The sequence below is a fragment of the Protopterus annectens genome, chromosome 5.part0, assembly GCF_019279795.1.
Source record: "Protopterus annectens isolate FY-2018-M chromosome 5.part0, PAN1.0, whole genome shotgun sequence".
Taxonomy (NCBI): domain Eukaryota; kingdom Metazoa; phylum Chordata; order Ceratodontiformes; family Protopteridae; genus Protopterus; species Protopterus annectens.
Window position 1 is genome coordinate 1,177,727,643 of NC_056735.1, and position 24,822 is coordinate 1,177,752,464.

At 42.3% G+C, this 24,822-nt stretch overlaps 1 protein-coding gene across 1 annotated transcript in view; it reads right to left on the reverse strand.

Moving 5' to 3' along the window:
• Nucleotides 1-5,211: 5,211 nt before the first annotated feature.
• LOC122801582 (ILK associated serine/threonine phosphatase) overlaps nt 5,212-24,822 on the reverse strand; it is a 1,071,836-nt gene continuing 1,052,225 nt past the window's right edge. The window contains exon 12 of the mRNA XM_044071026.1: nt 5,212-5,483. Coding sequence (XP_043926961.1) covers nt 5,346-5,483 — 138 coding nt within the window. The 3' untranslated portion in view covers nt 5,212-5,345. The remainder of the gene's footprint in view (nt 5,484-24,822) is intronic.

Sequence of the window (24,822 nt, forward strand, 5' to 3'; positions counted from 1 at the left end):
GAAGGGGGGAGGGGTGGGGGAGAACTCTCTAAGTTAAACGAGTTCTACAAAAGTATAGAATAAACAATTATCTACTACAGTAAAAACACCATCTCTAATAATAAGATATTAGAAAAGTTAAATTCTAGTAAGAATTTACACAAAATATTCTATACAAGCCTGAGCCAGAAAAACGACACCTCGCAGCTGAAGGGGCAAACGAGATCTGAGTAGCTATCTCTAGGCATCATGGGATAAGGGGTAGCCTCAAGCCAGTAAACAGCTCTCGAGCTATTGAAGATGGCCGAGTCGGAGCCAAGGATCGGATCCGATCCCAACCAGCAAGAATGAAGGCGAGATAGACAACTTAACATCTATGGTTGTGGTAGCTGCTCTAAGCTAGCATCCATCAAGTCATAGCCAAACCTGATAAAATGTGGCTATACTGTGCAGTCTGAGAAAACATTATTGCCTCCTTTAGATAAGTATCATGACCAACTAGGGCTACAGCCTTCATACAGTTAACAATCTCAGCTTGGTACTGCTACATATGAAGCTAGTAATCAATGGCCTTGAAGGCTAAAGTACAAATGTATATACTCTCTTCCCAAACATCTACTTCTTTCCATATTACAACCAATACTTAGCAAAACAGTCTTTTGTAAAACCTTATGAGCTTAGGAATACAACAAATGGCCTAACTTTGGCATGTTTACATAGATATGTACCTTGTTTCCAAACCATGTAAAACATAGTGAGAAGACATTTTGACAGGTATTACTATAAAAGGAGAGATTCCTTGTGCTTTAGGCTCTGGTACCTTCAGAATTTTGGTATGTCTGCTTGTGGAATAATAAAGTCTTAGTATGGCATTACAGTGCTCTTTTGTGAAAGCTTTACGTACCAAAATAATTTTCTTCTGAAGTGAAACTACAGGAAATAAAAGCGATTCAGTCTGATATGAATAAGCTAAGGCTTCATCATTATCATCTGAAGTAGATGGTGGATAAGGGAATGAGGGAAATCTGCTAATCTTTTGCTCTCTTCTAACACTGAAGAAACCATTGAAACCTCTTACACCAACATAATACATTAATGCACTCCTAGGCCAGTATACTCAAAGGTTCAATGCCTGATCCCTAAAAAGGAAAAGCAGGGTCCTTTATTAGGTTGTCTGCTACACCCCAACATCCATCACCATGATGTCTGCATTACAACAGTTGGAAATTCAATACAATGTATGACCAAATTGTGGACAACATCCTGAGACTACTGACGGGTAGAGGAAGGGTTTGTTCTGGCCTAGATCCTGGAATTCTGGTATTCAGAGTTGGAGAAGGCCCTTCTTACAATCAAATTATTCTCCCTTTTGCCATTTTTTAACACCATTTTAACAAGAGATTCAGCCTGATCAGTTGTTGCCTATCTTAAATCCTCTGCAAAAGCAGTAACATGACAGGAGGAACAGGAAATGCTGAGTGGATAACTCCCTCTCGAATGAGGGAAATAGTATGTACATCACATACTGTAAAACGGGCATCCTCGCTCAGCCTGGACCACATGGTCACCATGGCCTGCTACTGTGTCGATATCTGAAGACCTGGATGTACCTCTACCTTTTTAAGCTTAACTTTGTGCTCATGTTGCTCTGCACATTTTTCCTACTTAGAACACTTGGCGCAGCACTGACAGCACCAGCAGATGACAACTCAGATGTTGGAACCTCTTTCATACTCAAGAAAATCTTGTAAATACATGGCTTTCCATGACAAAGTACTGTTAATAAGTAGCATAATATCAGTCTTGGTATTCCCCTTAAAACACACACCAACAAGGTGGTAATCTTTTGAAGTTTTCTGATAATTACAAAAGAACTTGGTTGCAAGTTTGTCAGAGACATCATAAGAAAACTTCATACAAAACAGTAACACTTTGAAGTACCATCGAAATACTGTAGCGTGACAAAAAATATACATATCTAAACGGCTCTGTGATCTTGGACTGAAGAACTAATAAAAGTAAATATTTTAGGGTTGGCATAAATGTTAACGTGTTTACCTTGCAGATACAAGGTACAGGGTTTGATTCTCACCTTTGGTCACTGTCTGGTTATTGACTAGGTGTGTAATAGTAGGCAGACTGATTACCTAATGTTTACCTATGAACTTTAGTGTTACGATATAACTGGACAGGATATATAACTGCCACTTCTTTATAGCTGGACTAACAGGGCATCTGATAACTGCTTGGAAAAAATTTATCCAAAGGACTGATAACAGCTTCTGGCATTATCTCGCTCATATTTTGAATTTGTGCTGTAATACTTCCTGTGATGAACATCTGTCAAAATTTGGCCAGCTCTGTGTTTTACTAGGATGGAGCCTTGCCTATTTCCAGACAACCTGGGTTCCTTAGTGGTTCAAGTCAGTGAGTGATTCAAATCAGGAGTGATGGAAATGTAGTAATGCTGGCTCTCCTGTCCCAGAGAATGGTGTTGTTGGAGTCCTTCTACAAAAATCGCACAGGTGGCAAAGCCAAGTACTGCAGCCCTTGCATCTTTGGGGTCACAGAGCAATAGCCCATCAGTAATGCATGTATTATACATTCTATCTGGAAAATGTGGGTTTATGAAAGCATATACTTGCACTGCCACAGTGCTATCTTGACAATCTGATGGTGGGAGTGCTAGAAATAAACAGATGGGTAACGCCCTTGATACTCTCTTTTCTCCTTCCTCTCCCAGTGTCATATAAGGTGAGTGGTCAGATGGAAAGAATAGGCCAAGAGGTAACACAGGCAGTACATTTTATGGGTGGGGTGAAAGAGGGGCCAAAAAAATTAAGAAAATGAAGCCAGGATGAAAATATAGACAATAAAAAGTAAACTTGACCTGCACATTACAAAGGTAATCCCTGTGAAGATGTCCCATACCTATCTTTTGCAGTTTAGAAAGCACCCCATGCCACTCTGATCACCTACATTTCCCATTAGACAGCTTCAGTTTCTTTCTACCCTCTCTGTGAAATACCACGTAAGTTATTCTTAAAATGCTCCCTTATAGCCTTCGCCTATACTTGTTCCACCATTTCCTTTCACTTCAGTATTACAAACCCCTCCCCTTGAAAAGTCAATAAAGTTATCATTATTATATTCCCATTTCTCTCTTTCATACTGTCTTATAACATGGTTCATGTGTGCAATGCACTGCATGCCTATCCACTTCTAACAAAAAATTCTCCATCATCAAATTATCTTCAGACGTAATATCCAACAGGCAGCATTGTGAAGAGATGGAAGAGAATTTACAGGACACAGGCAGGAAAAATCATTCATCTTCAGATAAGTAAAAGGGTAGCAGAAATTTTGTTACATCTGAATAACGGGAGTTTTTTTTTGTTTTCCTGGAGAGCAAGAACTTGGAATTTAAGGACAAGTACCACTTCAGAAAAAGTTGCATGGCCTTTAATCATGGAGTTAACTGTACTCGATTTATATCCTTTTCTAGGAGTACCAGTACAGGATATTTTAAAAGAAATAGAACTCCCTATTTCCTATTTAATTATAGTAAGACAGCTAAAAGACTTGGTTATAAACTATTTTAACAACTTTGAAATGAAAGGGGAAGATTTAATCATTTCTCGTAATCTATGGGAAGCGCTGTTGCAGGATAGAAAATATATAACCGCAGCATATAAATTGATAAAAGAGAGGAAGTATAATAATTATATTCTTTTATCAAGTTACTGGAGAGAGAAATTGATATTCCCAGACGACAATAAGATATTGGAGGCATTTAAATTAACATTAAAGTCCGTATCCCTTCAGAAATTGGTATTTACGCAGCTGATGATATTTAACAATGCATACTATACTGCCTCACTTTGCACAAATTTGATGCGAAGAATTCACCCATATGCCCAAATTGCTTTGATCAGACAGCAGATTTGCTTCACATGTTCTGGAGTTGTAAGTGCATTTATAAATTGTGGAATTCATTAAAATTGCAGTTACAAAAAATGGGTTACCAAAATTCAACACTCTCTTGGGAGTTTATGATTCTTCATATTCCCCCGGAGAATCTAAATAAATCAAAAACAATTGTAATTATGAATATTTGCCTATTAATGAAATTATATATAGCCACAAATTGGTTGAACCCAGCCCAGACATCGTGGGAAAATTTCAGATCGTTGGCAATAAAACACATCTCAGCACATAAACTGTTAATTAGTGATCGCAAGAAAAATATCAACAACATAAAAATATGGGAGCAAATTTTTAATATTATTTTGGCTTAAGAGGTTACTATCCACTTTTTCTCGGGAACCAGAATATAGTCTAAATCAACCTTAGATTAGATAGAAAATGTACAGAAAAGACAGATTGTTGGCTTGGATTTGTTAATGTTGAATTTTTTTTTTTTTTTTATTATTTTCCTTTTGATTGTTAGTGCTGTACCTTTGATCAATACATGAGGTTGATATATATGTGAAATTAACCAATGGAAGCATTTTGTATATATTGTATATAATGTGTGAATTTGTAATATGGTTGTGAAAAATAATAAAAAATGATTATTGAAAAAAAAAAAGAAAGAAAAAGTTGCATGGAAAAGTATGCATCACAGAATGATGTGACCAATACATGGTTTGTCCTTTGCAAATTCTTACTTCTTGATTTCCTCTACTTGTCACATTCACATTTTACAGTTCCACATACTTTGTAAGATCCCTGTAAAACGTGTCTGTCTACTAACTTTCCAAAAAATATCTCTTATGCAGTTTTGCTGTCTCAGTACGAGCAGACACATGATCAATTAATCTTGTAACTTAACAGCACCAATCTAATATATTGCTCCCTTCCCCACTTCTGCCAATGCTATTTTCCATTCTTACGGTACCCAATTTCAAAATTTTTAAGGACTGCAATTCCATTTCATTTACTCTATACTAATCTCTAAACCAACTAGTCAGGCTAAGTTCAGACTTGCTTGCTGTACTAAACTGAAGAAGAATACATGCAAGAGTATATTCACTGCCCTCTATCTAATACAAAGAAGACTATTAACGCTTATAAAAACATTATTGCAAAATTACTTTTCTAGAATAAAAAAAATACTAGTAGAAGAAAAATACAAAGACATTAAGGGAAATGCATATCAAATAAAAGCTCCTGACATTTTCTATAAAACATATGCTAAATTGGTTAAAGAATAAATGAACAACTGAGGAGTAACTAAAAAACAGAAGTTTTATTTACAATCAGCAAGTAATACAGCTTATTTTCCAGAAAAATGCTAACCCTACAAGTGTAGCCAGACTGGAGTTGGCAAGACTTCACGAGTGGCATGCCAAATTCTTCTCTTTTTAACCAACGGCAACAAGAATTACAGTCACATTGTCTGCAGAGCCACGTCGTACTGCCTCATTCGCCAGTCTGCTGCAGGCAGCTTCATATCTGGCATCATCCAATGTTTTGCCTTCTTTCACTGGGATGTCCTTATCCTGCGGGTTGGAAAAACAGAATTATTTATATCATCTTACTTTATTCTGACACATTCACAACATTCCAAATAGTTACTCGTTCTAAGGATGCAACTGAAGCAGAGTTGCAAAAATATAAATAACGTTGAAAAAGAATGATTAATATACTTCAAACTAATCATACAACAGCAGCAAAACTATAGAAAGTGAGCACACTGTATTAAGTGAAGTTGGCCAAAACAGAAATGTGGGTTAAAGTGTAATGACAGCATGCAAGATGGGAATTGGGTGAGCTGGGTTAACACTTGAGTATCATTTCAACTTTTATGGAAAGATTTAGAGATTTTAGGTCCCCTTCGTCAGTATCAGGCAGCCATGCTCACATCTGTCCAGCAACAAAGGATGAATGGAAAAGGGTCTTGACTGCATTATAACATTAGGTCAGGAATTTTCTGAGCATGTTCTATCCAACCTACACTACTCCATAGTTTAGTATGAAATAGTTCTGGGTGACAGGCTGGCCTGAGCTCTAAGCCTGCTCCTTCCTCTCCTTATGCATACCAACACTCTTTCACCCCTATGCCAAGTTTCCAGGGAAAATAAGTCAGATGAGTAAAATCCTAAAATTTTCTCCTGAAGATGAAACAAGGACTGGCATTCAGGGAGGTCTACTCCATACAGATCAACAAAGATTACCTGCATACAGCAACCCAGAATTTTGAAAATCTACTAGCAAAGGTAACAGCTACTAGAAGACAGGACCTTCTGGAACATGAAGTAGAAGATCAGAGACGTGAAGGATTCAAAATTAGAAGCAAAAGTCATATAATCATTAAAATACATGCTGCAAAGAATGGCTAGACTTCTGGATTCACAGTAATGAGGGACTCTTAGAATTAATTATTTAACATAAGCTGTGCCAAAAGGCTTACTTTTTTCAATAAATTTCAGAATGCAGTCTTTTATCGAGACCTACAGTGAAAAGTTGTTTAGATCATGGACACAATTTAGGCTATGTCCCGACTGTTTCTGATCTCAGAGGAAGAAACCTTTAGTTTGTCATTTTCATTACATGAGTAAAAGACTTTACTAACAAGTCGCAAAGTCAGTCCAGGAAGTAGGCTGCAATCACTGATCAACCTTAGAAGTCCAACATAAGCTTGAAGTTATCCTCCACTAACATTTACATCGTTCTATTTCTTGACTAGGAATCTCCCATTATTCAAAACCCATTACTAGGTAAGACATGGAAAGAAAAGCTCCAACAGTGTTTTAGCATTACAAAATGCATTGCAAGTAAGTATACTTATAACAGCAGACCTTCCAAGAGTGGCAAAAGTAAAACCACTTGTCACAGTGAACTGTACGCTGTATAATTTTGTCAACAGAATGAATTGCTTTGGAAAGAAAATTAAGAAATGCTGTGTTGGTCCACTAACAGAAAACACAGACAGTGAAACACAAACATGATAATACCCTTTATTGGACCACCGCAGGCTATTTACTAAAGCTTACAGGCTGACAACAGCCCTTTGTTGGGAACTATTAAGTTACTGATGTTAAGACACAATGCTTAAATATTCATGGGTGCCTAGAAAGGGAAGTACGTCATTTTCAATTGGCTATAAAAGGACAGTTGAAAAATGCCAATGTGGAAAAAAAAAATTGGAACTCAGATGTTTAGCAGGATGTTACACCTCAAGAGATGGACACTATGTGTGTATGTTGGGGGGGGGGGGGGTTGCATGTATGACCCTGAAACTGTAAAAAAATACAGGCCAAGCCCTGCTTTAAAAGTCAACATTTTGCATGTTAAATTACAGTGTTCATTTAGCTGTAAACTAATAGTATGAGACTACCCTGATACTTCCTGAGGAAAAAAAAAATCACAATTCAAAAGATAACTAGGGAGATTTGTTAAATCCAGAGAAGGAAAACAAGAAATTATAATGTGCAATTTCTTAGTCTAAACAAGCAATCTTTATGACACAGCTGTTTTGGTTAACAGAAAATTAATTTGCAATGATGTCCAGATCACAGTGAATGATTATGTTATGAGAAAGGCAGAGACTACAAAAAAAAAAAAAAAAACAATATTGGGTTAGAATGCATGGATGTTGTGTGCAGTTAATACACTGCACAGACAGAGGTTTAGCTAACACACATAAAAAAGGAAAGAAAAAAATGCATTTTCATGTTAATCTAAGGTTCTGTCAGATACCCCTGAAGAGTAGCAGTACTGGACAAAGTTTTGTTATACTGTTAAAACTGTCTGAATATTAAGAGCTTACTGAACGTTAAATGTATGGTTTCAAGTGTTTTAACTAGAATGCTGCTTTAGTGAAAACTACTGTCATCACTCATAAAACATAGGTACAAAATCACAAATCCTGGTATTCTTACAGGTAAGGTTAACCTTCTGTGGCAGTAAGAAGTCTACAGCTAGTTGCTCAGAGGAAGTTTTTAAGCGTTATAATGTCTCACAAAAAACAATATCCAGGTTTAAAGCACTGAATGTCAGATTCAAGAACTGAATTAGCTTAATCTCCATTGTTCTTTCCAATGTCTTTGATTGCTAGCGGCTAATGTTGTTGCCTCACAGCAAGAGGTTCTCTGGTTTGATTCTTGGTTGGGGTGCCGTCTGTGTGGAGTCTGCATGTCCTCCCTACGTTCATGTGGGTTTCCTTTGGGTGCTCCGGTTTCCTCCCACATTCCAAAGACATGCATCTGGAGTGTTTCTCCCTAGGCCTCTGCTGAAAATGGGCGCTGTCCCAGTAAACAAATGTTAAATAAATAAAATAAAATAAAATTAATAAAGAAAGAATCATAATTTTTACTGAATGATCAGACAGGGAAAAGTGTGCTGCCTCTAGCTTGTCAGCTATTTTGCTTGTAGCTCTGGGTTTATGGGCATTCATCCTTATTCTGAGTGGCATACTTGTTTCTCCTATATAACCTGTCCCTGGCCATTTACTGGATTTGATTAGGTAAACCACTTTTTTTATAACTGTGTGCAAATAAATCATGAATGGTGCAGTGGAGCATTAGTAGCGTTGTCACCTTACAGCAAGAGGTTCTCTGCTTCAATTTTTGGCTGGAGTGCCTTCTGTGCCGAGTCTGCATGTCCTCCCTGCATTCGTGTGGGTTTTCTCTGGGTACTCCGGTTTCCTCCCACATTACAAAGACATGTGTCTGGAGCGTTTTCCCCCAAGCCTCTGCTGAAAATTGGCTTCATTCCAAATCAGACTTTCCCGATAAACAAATGTTAAATAAATAAAATAAACAAATGTACTTTGAAACAGTTAATTTGTGAAATTATATTGGAAGCCATACAAATCATCTGACATGTTTTGCACAAAATTATGCAACCATCCAAGGTGCTATTTTGGATTATGTTATGCTGTGGTCAAATATGCTTCTCACAAGATCATCTTTAGATTTGGTGGCTAATTAAATGATGGTAGTTGGTGTGCTTGAAAAATGTTTCTCAGCTTGTCATCCCCGTTGAACATTGGTTGGAGGTGCCTTATGATTTTATTATTTTGAATCTTTCCTTTTTTTTTTTTTTAAAGTTCTGTATGATATAATGTCACTAGTGGAGCTCTTGACACAGGAGTTGGTAGCTCTATATGAGTATTTACTGCCCTGTCAAATTCCCTGACACAGTGACCTTGAGCAAACATGGCTTCTTTCAGTTTGGCCAACTGTGTGCTTCTTCCTCACTAGAACAACTGCTGTGATAGCAAAGTGCTTGAGTATAAGTAACTTCAGTTCTTTGTGTGGGTAGGATGATGTCTGCTTCTGTTCAGATAAATTTTTTGTCAGTTGGTTTCCTACAAATGTGTCTGTAATGTCCCGCTGTAAACAGTTGCCTTTGTATTAATGAAGTTTACACCTGAAGTCAAGTACTCCAAGGATTTTTTAAGAGATGGGTGGATTCTGTTAAGTCCTTGGAGGAATTCTCTGAGGCAGTCAATGATGAGTGTCCAGTTTATAAACAAATTGCCAATAAGATGGAAATGATCTGCGTGCAGTTTTGCAGAAATCCTCCTCTACTTTTGTCATGAAGAGGTTGGCATATTGTAGAGTCATTTTGTTGCCCACAGTCTGAACTTGTTTTTCTTTAAAGTTAATGTACTGAAACAAATTCTATAAGCTGCTCCACTACATCTGGAGTAATGCTGTGATGAACTGTTTTCTCTTGTAAGTACTTGAGACAGGAAGAGTGTCATCCTTGTGTGGGATGTGTGAGTATAGTGATGTAATGTCCATTGTTGCTAAAACAATGTTAGATGGTAGGTCATGATAACCTGACAATGTTTAGAAATTGAGTAGTGCCTTAAATAAAACTGTCCCTTTCACTGATTAGTGGTTTCTTAATTTTCTCCACAAACTAATAGATACCATCTGACAGGGTTCCTTTGCCTGACACTATCGATCTTCCCAGGTTTCGCAGCTTATGAATTTTTGGCAGCATGTAGAAAACTCCTGGGCTAGCCTGATTTGGAATGAGGTCAGAGATTGCCATGGGAGGGATACAAATCCTAGAATACAGGAAGAAGCTTGCCAACAACTCATAGCCTTAATCCTGTGTGTTAACTGCCAGAATAATTAAATAATGATGGAGTGGGGGAGGTAAGCTTGTCCCTCTGCAAAAAAAAAAAATGCTTTTATTTTTGCCAGTTGCTTATAAATTAAGCAGTTTGAATACACATATTGTAACACACACTCAAGCAGTCATTTATAAGTTACTGTCACCTGGCTTGTGTACTGCAAAATACCATGGAGTATAAGTAATGGATCCCTTGTACTCCAGACTAGTTAATTTAAGATAACTTATCCTTAGTGCTGCTCTTAGGCTAACTCACTTGACTTCTGACAGCTGTCCAAGATGGACCCATGATAATGATTAATACAGGTCAGTTAATTTTGAACTTGCAATGTCACAGTTGAAGAGCTACAGGCATTTCTGCTATATCCATGGAGTATCCAACAATCCCTGATGGAGGTGGTGGTGGGGGGGTAAGCCAGAAAATTTCACCACCCACTTTTTTTTCCAAAAAGGGTCTCCCCTCAAGACTGACCATCAAGATGCCCTGTAAGTTCTATTATGGATCAGGTCTGCATGCAGGTGTATGAAGATATTTTACCTATTTTTTTTCCTTATGATACAAGGTTATTTACTAATTCCCTAGGATTCATTAAAGTGCTACAGCACCATGGTAAAAAGGCCCTGTTAATAGTGAATTATTTACGAAACACAACTAACTACTGCACTGTAGCAGTTGCAACCCTCCCAGTTACTAACACACACACACACACACACACACACACACACACACACACACACACACACACACACACACACACACACACACACCCCACCACACACCCCAATATCTGTCACTGTTGTAAGAACATCCATATCATCTCCTATTCTCCTGCTCAGATAACTCACAGATGATAAAGTAACTACAGTCAGTCCTTAATGCCAGACATACAAGTTTCACAATTTCATATTCTTCAGTAAAAGCATACTAGGGCAAAAACTATGAGGGTGAGAGATATGCCCAGAATTTTCTGTCTCTATCCCTTGTACATCACATGCTCCAAGCACTGCATAATGCCACAGATAGTCAATACTGAAAAAAAAAAAAAAACACCCATTACACTAATTTATCAGAGCACCAGGCTAATGGTGGGATTTCACATGTCAAAACGCATGGTTTGAATCCTTTTTCCAATATGATTTTTTTTTTATCAAACTCCTTAATGTCTAGTAGTGGCACAGAGATTAATATCCTCTGTGGGAGGTGGGGAGGTACAGGGTTTGTGGTCTGTTTAGTGCCCTTTAAGGCACTCTGTTTCAGTGGTGAATAGTGGGTCCCTGCAACTTATATTTCACTTTTATGCCTTTAAGGCACCCCATATTGAGTATCTCCAGTTTCTAGTGTTTTCTCCCACCAATTCCCATACTCAGAACTGCTGGGTAAGACACAAGAATAGTATCCTTGGTGTCTACTGGTCCTCCCTTCCAAAACCCCCATTCTAAGTGCCTGCATGATTTTTAGGAGTTATTCCTGGTGTCTAGCGGTTCCCCTCATCCATGTGTTGTAGAGTCTGCTCGTTAGTCTAGGGGTGTGAATAGCCATCCCAACCCACCCACTCGCTCACAGAAACACACATGTACATGATACAGCCCCCTCCTCACCCGATGGTATTCACTTACACACAGAACTATTTATCCTTACATACATACATGCACACACAAACCCACCTAACATAACCCTTCATTAACCCCCTACTGTTACATCCCAAGCAGACACAGACACACACACATGGGCCCAAATGCCACCCTCTGCATCATCTCATGGACACACCTAATAATCCTTCCTTAGCAGTAAAGTACAGTTGTGTACACTTACCATAAATGTAGATATTCGAGTGTATTCACTGTTGCAGTCATCACATTTGGGCTATCTGCCTGCAGGTAGCCCTCAGCCAGCCTGAATACCAGAGTCTTTGGATTTCTGCGTCAGATGCTGTCGCTTCTTCCTTGACGTCAGGTCGTCAGGGGTATAAAAACATGCAGCAGACGCCATTACATCAGTTTTTCTTGCCCCAGATGTCAGGTGCCCCTACAATAGGGAGCAATTAAATGGTATGGTAAAACCCCCATCAAAAAGCAAATACACAAGAAAAAATAGATATACCAACCAGAAGGAGAGGTAGAGCCAAGAGAAGTCAGGGGGGCTGGAGGGAGGGTAACCAGGACTGCAACAGTGAATACACTCGAACATCTATGTTTATGGTAAGTGTACACAACTGTACTGTTCTTCATGTTTCATTGTTGCAGTCATCACATTTGGGTTGATTCCCAAAGCTAAGGACGGGAGGAGGAAGTTAAAGTGCATTAGGACCAGATATTAATCCCTGCAAGACTGCAGTGGCAAATCCAGCTCTGGATTTAGAAAAGATAGGCAAGTGGTAATGCTTGGTGAAGATATGTACAGAGCTCCAGGTAGAAGCTTCTAGGATGTCCCTGGTAGGGACACCTCTGAGAAATGCCACAGAGGTAGATGCAGCCCTGGTGGAATGTGATCTTATCCCCTGTGGGGTAGGTTTTCCATGGTGCTTGTAGCAGAAATGAATGCAATGGGCTATCCATTTGGAAATGGTTTGCTTTGAAATTACCTTCCCCTCTGCCCCTGCAGCAAAGCTAACTAGCAGCTGCTCAGATTTTCTGGTAGGCTTAGTCCTGCCCAAATATAATCTAAGTTGTCTGTGCACATCCAGAGAGTGCAGTACTCGTTCCCCTTTGTTTTGTGGATTAGAGAAAAAGATAGGCAAATGAATGGACTGATTTAGGGCCACAGAAGACACCACCTTGGGCATAAAAAAAGGATCAGTCCTGAGGGAAACCCTGTCCGCATGGAAGATAATGAAGGGTTCCACTGCCATGAGGGCCTGTAATTCAGACACTCTTCTTGCTGAAGTGATGGATAGAAAAGAAGGCTGCTTTCCAAGAAAGGAATCTCAACTCTGCTGTAGCGGCTGGTTCATAGGGGGGAAGAGTGAGCTTTTCCAATGCAAAGTTAAGGTCCCAGGCTGGAGTGGGAGCTCTCCTGGGGGGGGGGGGGTCTTAAATTTTTGGCCCCTCTAAGGAATTGCTTTAGCAAGGGGTGAGAGAAGAGGGGTGTCTCTCTATTATAATGTGCTGAAATGGCAGAGACATGAATTTTAGTTGACGAAAAGGATAGGCCCCTGAGGAGCATTTCTGTTAAGTACTGTAGAGTCTGAGGTTAGCTGGGCACCGTTGTGCCCATCCCCTGAGCCAGGCTCCAGGAACAGTATCTTTTCCACTTTTCAGCATAGGATTTTCTAGTACTAGGCCTCCTTGCCTCCAGAATGACATCCAGTACCTGCTTATTGAGGGATGCTAAGGGAGAGCTCAAGGAAACAGCCAGGCTGCAAGGTTCAGGGTTTGAAGCTGAGGGTGCAGAATCTAGCCCGCCTGCTGGGACAGCAGGGAATGGGTCTGAGGCAGGTGCCATGGTTGCAGCAGTGCCATACTGCGCAAGACGGGGTACCAGTGCTGGCATGGCCAGTCTGATGCAATCAGTATTGTCCTTGGCTTGTCCTGTTTGATCTTTAGTAGAACCTTCGAGAGGAGAGGCAGAGGGGGAAAGGCATAAACTGAGAGGCTTTCCCAGGTAACGGACAAGGCATCCACTTTCCAAGCTTGGCTGTGGGGAGTTCTTGTGCAGAATTCGTTCAATTGGTAGTTCTGAGGGGAGGCAAACTTGTCTACCTCTGGAGTCCCCCATTTGTCCCTCAAGAGGTTGAATATTTTGGCTTCTAGTTTCCATTCGTGTGGGTCCATGAGATTTCTGCTTAAGTCGTCTGCCAGTGAATTTAGTATGCCTGGCAGGAATTGAGCTTGCAGGTGTACTTGGTAGCTCAAGGCTGTGTTCCATAGAGACATGGCTAGTCTGCAGAGAGGGTATGAGTAGGTTCCCTCCTGCTTGTTTATGTACCACATAACTGAGGTGTTGTCTGTCTTTACCAATAGTTGTCCTGGAAGAATACAGTCTTTGAAGGCTGTCAGAGCATTCTGTACAGCTAGCATTTCTTTTTGATTGATATGCAGGTGCATCTGTCCCCGGTTCCATTTGTCCTGAATGTACTGCCCTGCCATTTGAGCCCCCCATGCATAGTCTGATGTGTCTGTTGTTAGGGTTTGGGCGGCAGGGGATAGAGTGAAAGGGAGTCCCTTGTTGCTGTAGCAGGCCCGAGGTCTTGATACAAGGAATGATAGAAATCATTGTTTCCAGGTCCTGAGAATGCTGACACCATAGGCTTTTTAGATACCATTGGAGTTTCCTCATATGCAGTCTTGCATATGGAATTAGTAAAATGCAAGAGGCCATGAACCCCAGGGCTTGCAGTATTTTCCTTGCAGATAGTTGGGGTTTTGTGGCCAATAGTTTGAAGTAAGTTGTCAAGTAAACTTGTTTCTATGGAGAGTGAGGAATGCCATCCGGGAAGTTGTGTTCAAGTCTGCTCCCAGGAATACAATCTGTTGGCAGGGTACTAGGTGAAATCTCTTTTCGCTGATGGTGTACCCCAGTGAGGTTACGAATGCCAGGTGTTGTAATAGCAAGTCCTGGCTTTCTGCCTGAATCAGACAATCGTCCAAGTATGGGTAAATCTGAATATTTCTCTGCCTGCAAAATGGAATGGCTGGAGCCAGACACTTTCTGAATACCCTGGGCACAGTAGTTAAGCCAAAGGGAAGTGCAGAGAACTGATAGTGCATGGAGCCTGCCCTGAAGCGTAGGTATTTACTGCAAGATTCCCTTATTGAGATGTGCAAGTAAGCTTCCTTTAAGTCTAGGGTTGCCAGCCAGGCATCATTGGCTAGCATGAGAAGAAGCTGTTGCAGAGTTAGCATTTTTAATTTTGGAACTACCAGAAAGGTGTTGAGAAGAGAGAGGTCCAGGATAGGACGCCAGGAGTTGTCTTTTCTGGGTACCAGAAAAAGTCTTGAATAAAAACCTTGTCCCCTTTGTTCTGCTGGGACAGGCTGAATAGCCCTGATATGGAGACGAGAGAGAAAGTACAGTTTTGTACCGACCATAAATGTAGATGTTCGAGTGCTAATACAGCTGCAGTCATAACAGATGGGTTCTCCTGCCGTCAGGCGGGTCCTCAGTCAGCCGAATTCCAAAGTCTAGGTCCAGCGTCGGTTGTTGTCGCTTCTTCCCTGACGTCAGTGCGACAGGGGTATAAAGGAACCAGCCGACGCCATTTTCTTCAGTTTTTCTTGCCCCAGATGTCAGGTGCCCCCAGAAGGAAGGCAAAACATAATTATAAGTAATAATGCAATGCAATAATATCAAAAACCAGAAGTGCAAGCAAATACACCATAAAAGAATACCCCAATCATGTTGTATGAAGAGGTGTTAGCCATTAGGATAGTCCCAAGAGGGGAAGGAGGGAGGGAAACCTGGACTGCAGCTGTATTAGCACTCGAACATCTACATTTATGGTAGGTACAAAACTGTACTATGTTCATTGTGCATACAGCTGCAGTCATAACAGATGGGTAGAATCCCAAAGCTAACAAAGGGGTGGTAGGCACTAGGTGGTACTAGGAGGAGCCAGGATGCCTTGCAAGACTGCAGTGGCAAAGCCTGCCCTAATTTTGGAGTATAATGGTAGGTGGTAGTGCTTGGAGAAGGTATGTACAGAACTCCAAGTGGCTGCTTCCAAAATATCTTTGGTAGGGACTCCTCTGAGAAAGGCTGCAGAGGTGGCAGTGGCCCTTGTGGAGTGAGATCCAATGCCTGTAGGTACAGCCTTGCCATGAAAGGAATAGCAAAAGCATATGCAGTGAGCTATCCATTTAGAGATTATCTGTTTCGAAATTGGCTTTCCTTGAGCTCCTACAGCATAGGACACACAGAGCTGGTCTGATTTTCTGAAAGGCTTTGTTCGGTCCAGATAATAACGTAGCTGTCTGTGGATATCCAGGGAGTGTAGTAGTCTCTCCCCTTTGTTTTGAGGATTAGGACAGAAGGTAGGTAGATGTATGGCCTGATTCAAAGCTACCTTGGATACCACTTTAGGCATAAAGGACGGGTTGGTTCGCAAGGAAACTCTGTCCTGATGGAAGATGATGAAAGGCTGCACAGCCATGAGTGCTTGTAGTTCTGAAACTCTACGAGCTGAGGTAATTGCCAGAAGGAAAGCTGTTTTCCAGGACAAATATTGCAAATCTGATGAGGAAGCTGGTTCAAAGGGAGGCAAGGTCAGTTTTTCCAGAATGAAATTGAGATCCCAAGCAGGTATTGGCGGTTTTCTTGGTGGTCTTAGGTACTTAGCCCCTCTGAGGAACTGCCTTAAGAGAGGGTGTGAGAATAAGGGTGGGTCAGTGTTGTATTCTGCAGAAATGGCTGAGGCATGGATTTTGATGGAGGAGAATGAAAGTCCACTGCTTAACAGCTCAGTTAAATACTGCAGTATTTGAGGCAAATTCAGTTTTCCAGGATCCTGACCCCTTTTCTCATTCCAGGTGCAAAACCGCTTCCATTTTGCGGAGTAAGCTTTCCTAGTTGACGGCCTTCTGGCCTCCAAAATGACATCTTGAACCTCCTTGGAGAGTAGGGTTTGTTGTGATGCTAAGGGATCTTCCATGCAGCTAGATTGAGTGTCTTTAGCTGGCTGTGAAGAGTTTTGAAGCTGTGTTGAGTCAAGAGAAGTGGCATTAGAGGCAGTGTCCATGGTGGTGAATGCGTCAGGCTCCTCAGGAGTGGGTACCAGTGTTGTCTTGGCCAGTCCGGAGCAATAAGGATCAACTTTGGCCTGTCTGTTCTGGTTTTCAATAGAACTTTGGGCAGCAGAGGAAGAGGTGGGAAGGCATAAACTGTCATTGATGTCCAACAAAAAGAGAGAGTGTCCACTCTCTCCAGGCCTTTGGGTGGAAAATCCTTAAGCAAAATTTTGTCAATTGGTGATTTTTGTGGGAGGCCACTAGATCTATGTCTGGCCTTCCCCATGCTTGGATTATTTCTGTAAAGACTTTTGGATGCAACTTCCATTCGTGTGGATCTGTCATATTTCTGCTTAGGTTGTCTGCCAGCGTGTTTCCCTTGCCTGGCAAGTACTGTGCTTGTAGTTCGAGTTGTAAGTCCATGGCCATGTTCCAAAGTGACATGGTCAGTCTGCATAGGGGGTAGGAATGTGTTCCTCCCTGCTTGTTTATGTACCACATAACTGTGGTGTTGTCTGTTCTTATCAGTAGTTGTCCTGGTTGCAGAAGGTCCTTGAAAGCTATAATAGCATTTATTACTGCTAGCATTTCCTTTTGATGTGAAGGTGCTTTTCTTTTTGGGACCATTTGCCCTGAATGCACCGATCTGCCATGTGCGCCCCCCAGGCGTAGTCTGAGGCGTCTGTTGTGATGACTTGATTTGCTTGAGGCTTGCTGAATGGAAGGCCTGTGTTTGTTTGGCAAGCTTGAGCCCACCACAGAAATTCCTTTTGCAGACATGGAATTAGTGGTATTATTGTTTCCAAACTGTGGCTGTGTTGAAACCATATATTTTTTAGGTACCACTGAAGTTTCCTCATATGCAGCTTTGCACATGGGATTAGTAAGATGCAAGATGCCATAAATTCCAGAGCCTGCAGGATTTTCCTTGCAGTAAGCCTGGTGCAATTTGCTACTGCTGTGAAATATTGAGTTAGCTGCCCCTGCTTCTCTGGCATGAGGAAGGCCATCTGGGTATTTGTATCCAAGTTGGCACCCAGGAAAATTATCTTCTGAGAAGGTATTAGTCTTGATTTCTTTTTGTTGACGGTGTATCCCAGAGAGCTCAACAACATTATTACGTAAGCCAGATGTTTCAGAAGTATGTTCTTGCTGTCCACTGGGATCAGGCAGTCGTCCAAATAAGGGTATATTTGTATCCCTTGAAGTCTGCAGAAGGCAATTACTGATGCCAGGCATTTCGTGAATACTCTGGGCGCAGTAGATAAGCCAAAGGGCAATGCAGAGAATTGATAATGAATTGAACCTGCAAGAAATCTGAGGTATCTTCTGTAATTTTGTCTGATTGGGACATGCAGGTATGCCTCCTTGAGGTCCAATGTTACCAGCCAAGACCCCTTGCCCAGCATGGGAAGAAGTTGCTGTAGAGTGAGCATCTTGAATTTTGGTACGAGTAGAAATGTGTTTAGGATGGACAGGTCCAAAATAGGTCTCCAATCTTTTCCCTTCCTTGGTACCAGGAATAGCCTGGAATAAAAACCTTGGCCTTGTTCGTGCGTAGGTACCTCTTGAATAGCTTTCATGTTCATGAGCTTTGTAATTTGCCTTTGTGCCTCTGCCCTTTGATTGTGTGGCAGGTTTGGCATGCCTCTCATTTTTGGAAGGGTGTGAAAATGAAATCGGTAGCCTCTGTTTATAATGTCCAGGATCCATTTGTCTTTTGTGACAATATGCCAATTTTTTGAAAATAATGACAGATTTCCTCCTAAGGGGGCTACCATTTGAGACCTGGTTGACCTGCAAAGGGGAAAGTCATTGGGTTTGCTTTCTGAAAGATTGCGAGTTGTCCTCACCACCTCTGTGTAGGAGCTTGCCATTGTCTGCCTCTATATGATCCTTGGGCTTGCCCTCTGCCCCTCGGGCGCCTGTATCTGCCTCTTTGGGGTCTGTCTGTGGCAGGAAAGGACCAGTTTTTTTGAAGGCCAATTTCTGCTAAAACGTGGGGGTTGAACCTGTAGAAATTCTTTCACTGTTTGCATTGATTTAGCCTTTTCCTCCATTTTCCTTAATACCTCCTCAGCATTAGCACCAAATAGTACATCCTTTTGAAGAGGGGCGTCTAGTAATTTAGCTTTGACATGATCAGGCAGGGCTTATTCCTTGAGCCAGGCATGCCTATGTATGACTGATCCTGTAACAGCAACTCTACATGAGGCCTCTAGAGCATCAAAACCACACTGTAAGGTATGCTTACCCACTTGTTCTGCACTATGCATCAAATCCTGCAACTCCTTTAAGTCTGGTTGTTCAGGCTGTGACATTTTACTTTTCAATTCTGATAACAAAAAAGTACAGTTTTGTACCTACCATAAATGTAGATGTCCGAGAGGTATGCATCTGCAGTCCTAACAAATGGGTTGTCCTGCCTCAGGCAGCCCTTCGGTCGGCCGGATTCCAAAGTCTGGGTCTGGCCTCGGCTGATGTCGCACTTCACCCGACGTCATAGCTGCAGTTCAGCGGGTATAAAGGCATCAGCCGACGCCATTTTCCTCAGTGTTTCTTGCCCCAGATGCCAGGTGCCCTCTAGGAAGGCTAAATTTGGATAAATGCAAATGTTTCCAAACAATAGAGAGCAATTAGAAATAAACATGTATATACATATATACAAACAAATACACCATAATAGATTCCCCCAGCTAGCTACAAGATGGGCAAATACCCTAGGAGTACCACAGAGGGGAAGGAGGGTGGGTAATCCTGACTGCAGATGCATACCTCTCGGACATCTACATTTATGGTAGGTACAAAACTGTACTATGTCCTTCAAGGATGCATCTGCAGTCCTAACAAATGGGTAGAATACCATAGCCAAACTGGGTTGAGGAGGCACTAAGAGTTTATGGTGTAGTTAAGATCCCTTGCAAAACAGCAGTGGCAAAGCCTGCTCGGGATCTGGAGTATAAAGGTAGATTATAATGCTTGGCAAATGTATGCACGGAGCTCCAAGTAGCAGCCTCTAAAATGTCTTTGGTAGCCACTCCTCGTAAGAAAGCTGTAGTAGTGGCTGTAGCCCTTGTGGAGTGAGGTCTGATGTTTTCTGGAGTTGCCTTTCCATGAAAAGAGTAACAAAATCTGATGCGATTTCCTATCCATTTTGAGATTGTTTGTTTGGAAATTGCTTTTCCTTCCATTCCTGTTGCATATGCTACCAGAAGCTGGTCAGTTTTTCTATTGTTCTTGGTTCTGTCCAAGTAGTAGCGCAATTGTCTGTGCACATCCAAGGTATGCAGTAATCTTTCCCCCCTGTTCTGCGGGTTGGGAAGAATGTTGGTAGGTGTATTGCTTGGTTTAAAGATACCCTGGAGACCACTTTTGGCATAAAGGTAGGATTAGTTCTCATGGACACTCTATCCTGATGGAAGATAAGGAAGGGTTGTACTGCCATTAATGCCTGTAATTCAGAAACCCTTCTAGCTGAAGTGATTGCAAGCAGGAATGCAGTTTTCCAAGATAAGTACTGTAATTCTGCTGTTGCTGCTGGTTCAAAAGGGGGGAGTGTCAACTCTTCTAACACAAAGTTCAAGTCCCATGTAGGCAATGGTGGTTTCCTTGCTGGCTTTACATTTTTAATTCCTCTCAGAAACTGCCTGAGTAGAGGTTGAGAAAAGACTGGAGGATCCATGTTGTATTGTGCTGAAATTGCTGATGCATGAATCTTAATGGAGGAGTAAGACAGGCCATTGTGGAAAAGCTCTGCTAAATATTCCAGGATGTTAGCTATGTTTGCCAATGATGCATCTACTCCTTTTGTTTTACTCCAAATGAGATATCTTTTCCATTTTGTTGAATAAGTTTTCCTTGTTGAGGGTCTGCGAGCCTCCAAGATAATATCTTTAACCCTTTGAGATAAATCTGGGTTATGTTGTCTTATGTAATGTTCCAAGCAGCTAGCTGCAGTGTTTTCAAGTTTGGATGCAGGATTTTGAAGTTGTTCTGAGTTAGCAGCAGAGGTAGTAGGGGTAGAGGCCATGCGTGTTCCCGAGACATACTCCTTAGTAGCGGGTACCAATGTTGCCTTGGCCAGTCTGGAGCTATCAAGATGATCCTTGGGTGATCTTCTTTGATCTTCAGTAGTACTTTGTGCATCAAAGGGAGAGGTGGGAATGCATATGCTGTCAGGTTTTCCCAACTGAAGGATAGGGAGTCCACCTTCCAAGCAAGTGGGTGGTATGTCCTTGTGCAGAATGTTTTCAACTGGTGGTTGTGTGGGGATGCGAACAGGTCTATTTCTGGTAGTCCCCATTTCCTTGTAATGGATTTGAAGATGTCTGGATGCAGCATCCATTCGTGGGCATCCGTGGTAGTTCTGCTTAAGATGTCTGCTAGAATATTTTCTTTTCCTGGCACAAATATGGCCTGGAGCTGAAGGTTGAAGTTCAGGGCCACATTCCAGAGGTCCATTGCCATCCGGCATAGAGGATATGAATGTGTGCCTCCCTGTTTGTTGATATACCACATAACTGTGGTGTTGTCCGTCCTTATCAGCAAATGACCCTGTTGAAGAAACGGTCTGAATGTCTGAATTGCCTGCTTTACTGCCAGCATCTCTTTTTGATTTATGTGTAGGTTCATCTGGTCTTGAGTCCATAAGCCTTGTATGCACTTGTCCACCATGTGTGCCCCCCAACCGAGGTCTGAGGCGTCCGTGGTGATAGTCTGGTTTGGGGGAGGCCTGTGGAAAGGCAGTCCTTTGTTTGATTGACAGGCCTGGGCCCACCACTGGAATTCTTGCTTCAGGCATGGAATTATTGGAATTTGGGTTTCTAGGCTGTGCTTGTGCTGAGACCATAAATTCCTCAGGTACCATTGCAACTTCCTCATATGTAGTCTGGCATGTGGAATCAATATTATGCAAGATGCCATGTAACCCAGGGCTTGCAGGATTTTCCTTGCTGTAAGCTGGTTCTGTGCTGTTAATGCCATGAAATAAGGTGGTAGTTGTTTCTGCTTTTCTGCTGTGAGGAATGCCATCTGGTTTGATGTGTCCAGTTCTGCACCCAAGAAAGTTGTCCTTTGGGATGGGATCAGCCTTGACTTTTTTATGATGACTGTGTATCCCAGGGCTTGTAGTAGGTGAATAACCTTTTTCAAATCTTTTGTTAATTTGTCTTTGCTGTCCGCTTGTAACAGGCAGTCGTCCAGGTATGGATAAATTTGAATTCCCTGAAGCCTGCAATGAGCAATTACTGATGCCAGGCATTTCGTAGATAAGCCAAAAGGCAATGCTGAGAATTGATAATGCTCTGATCCTGCAAGAAATCTGAGGTATCTTCTGCAATTTGGTCGTATGGGGACGTGCAGGTATGCCTCCTTGAGATCCAGAGTCACCAGCCAAGACTCCTTGCCCAGCATGGGAAGAAGTTGCTGTAGGGTCAGCATCTTGAATTTTGGAACAATAAGATATGTGTTCAGAGCGGACAGGTCGAGGATAGGTCTCCATTGGTTTTCCTTTCTTGGTACCAGGAAAAGCCTGGAATAAAATCCTTGTCCTTGTTCCATAGCCGGTACCTTTTCTATAGCTCTCATTCTTAGTAAGTTGTCTATTTGCTGTAGAGCATTTGTCTTTTGGTTTGGAGGTAGGTTTGGCATTCCTCTCTTCCTTGGAAGAGTATGGAAGTGAAACCTGTAGCCTTTGTCTATTGTCTGCAGATTCCATTTGTCTCCTGTAATGTAATGCCAATTGACTGAAAATAAGGCTAACTTTCCGCCTAAGGGTGCTTCTAGTTGTTCCCTGGTAGGCGGTTTCAGAGCCAAGTCACTGTGATTGTCCTGTGGAAGTGGTAGTGGCTGGATCTGTGGCAGTACTTCTCTGGCTGTTAGGCTGCCACTGACGTCCCCTGTAGGCACCTCTGGATTGACCTCTGCCTCTTGGGCGTCTATTTCTGCTTCTCTGTGCTCTGGTGGTGTCTGGAAAGGACCAATTCTTGGAAGGCCAGTTCCTACTAAACCTCGGAGGCTGGACCTGTAAGAAATCCTTGACTGTCTGGACAGATTTAGCTTTTTCTTCCACCTTCTTCAACACTTGCTGTGCAGGGGAACCAAACAAACTGTGCTTTTCCATGGGAGCATCTAGAAGCTTGGACTTTACATGGTCTGGTAAGGATTGCTCTTTTAACCATGCATGCCTTCTGATCACTGTACCAGTCATAGCTGATCTAAAGGAATGATTACTGACCTGCTGAGTGTTATGTACCAAATCCTGAAGGGACTTACGGTCTAAAGGCTCAGGTGAGGACAGTTTTTTAGTTAGTTGATCTAACAGGAATTCCTGATACTGCATCATGTGGAATTGACAGTTTAAGGCCCTGGCCGAAAGAGTAGCAGAAGTATACATTTTTTACCCCATCTCTCTAAAGCCCTAGATTCTCTTTCAGAGGGGAGGGGGTTTTTGGTAGAGGCAGCTGCTACAGCTTTGGGGCCCTGTGAAATAGTTTCAGGATCTGCAATAGGAGCCTTATACAAGTGATAATGTGTGTCCGGAACTCTGTAGTATCTGTCGGGCTTAGCAGGGGCCGGAGGAAGAGAGTCAGGAGCAGTACAAGCATCATTAAATGCATCATCCACAACTATAAGTACTGGAGGAATGGCTAAAGGCCTATGCTGTGGCAAATGTAAAAAGGTCCTAAGCCTTTTCCTAGAGTCTGAAAAATCCTGGCCCTGCCATTGAAATTGTTCTCTCATAGCATGCAAGGTTTCCCCAAAAGAAAATTCCTCAGGAGGAGAGGCAGAAGGGAAGGAGTCTTCTGCATCTGAGTCCTCATATGGAGAATAAGGGCCTTCTGGGGGATTTGTATTGTCTGAATCATCAGAGGAGTAATCAGTAGAAACTGGCTCAGGGGGCTCTGCTCTAGGCCTCTTCTCTGGGGGGGGGGGGTGAGAGGCCCTGTCAGGGTGAGGCTGGGATCCCCTGATCAAAGAAATGAGATCCTCTGCTAGACTAAGCATTTGAGTACTAGAGCTAGGCCTGTGAGAGGGGGTTTAAACAGGCACAGTCTTGTTGATTTAGCTGCTTTAGCCCTGGCAAAGGCCTTAATTGACATGGATGCAGGGGGCCTAGCAGCTCCACGTGCAGGAGTAGATATATCTAAGGGGATAGTATCCGATAAATCCTGAGAACCTGTAAGAGCAGGTGGAATTTCCGTAGCAGATTCAGCCATGCTGGATGAGGCCTCGTTGTAGGAGGCATGCTTTCGGCCGAAGGAAGAACCGCGGACTCGGTTTCGGCCGAAACCGAGACACTCACGGTTGGCTTAACTGCGGTTTCGGCCGAAACCGAGACACTCACGGTTGGCTTAACCGCGGTTTCGGATGAAACCGCGGACCGCGAGTGTCGGTCCTTTTCCTTACGCTTTTTAGCTAATTGTGAAGTCGGAGTCTCCGACGGCATGTTATAAGCAAAAGCGGAGCCGAAAACCTCCTCTGCAAACTCCGACCGACGTCTAAGAGTCCGTCGGTTGAAGGAAGCACAGGCTAGACAAGCTGCTACGTCGTGGCCTGGGCCTAAACAAGGTAGGCAGTAAGAGTGGAAATCTTTATGAGGTATTTGTTTCCCACAAGTTAAACAGTTATTCACTTTTTCTGACATCGGCTGAGGCAAGAAAGAGTCCCCAACGGGGTACTTAGATTTTTAGAAGTCTTCGGTAGTAGCAATCTCTGGTTCTGACCGACCGGCACTTGCGAACAGCTTCTGCTTCGGACACCACGCGGCAAGAAAGACTGAGGAAAATGGCGTCGGCTGATGCCTTTATACCTGCTGAACTGCAGCTATGACGTCGGGTGAAGTGCGACATCAGCCGAGGCCAGACCCAGACTTTGGAATCCGGCCGACCGAAGGGCTGCCTGAGGCAGGACAACCCATTTGTTAGGACTGCAGATGCATCCTTGAAGGACATCTGTTGATATTTTAGCATATGAAAGGCCCTCATGGATAAGGTAGCCGAGGTATATACCTTTTTTCCCCACCTTTCTAAGGATCTGGAATCTCTCTCGGAAGACAATGGATTTTTAGCAATGGAGGCCTCAACT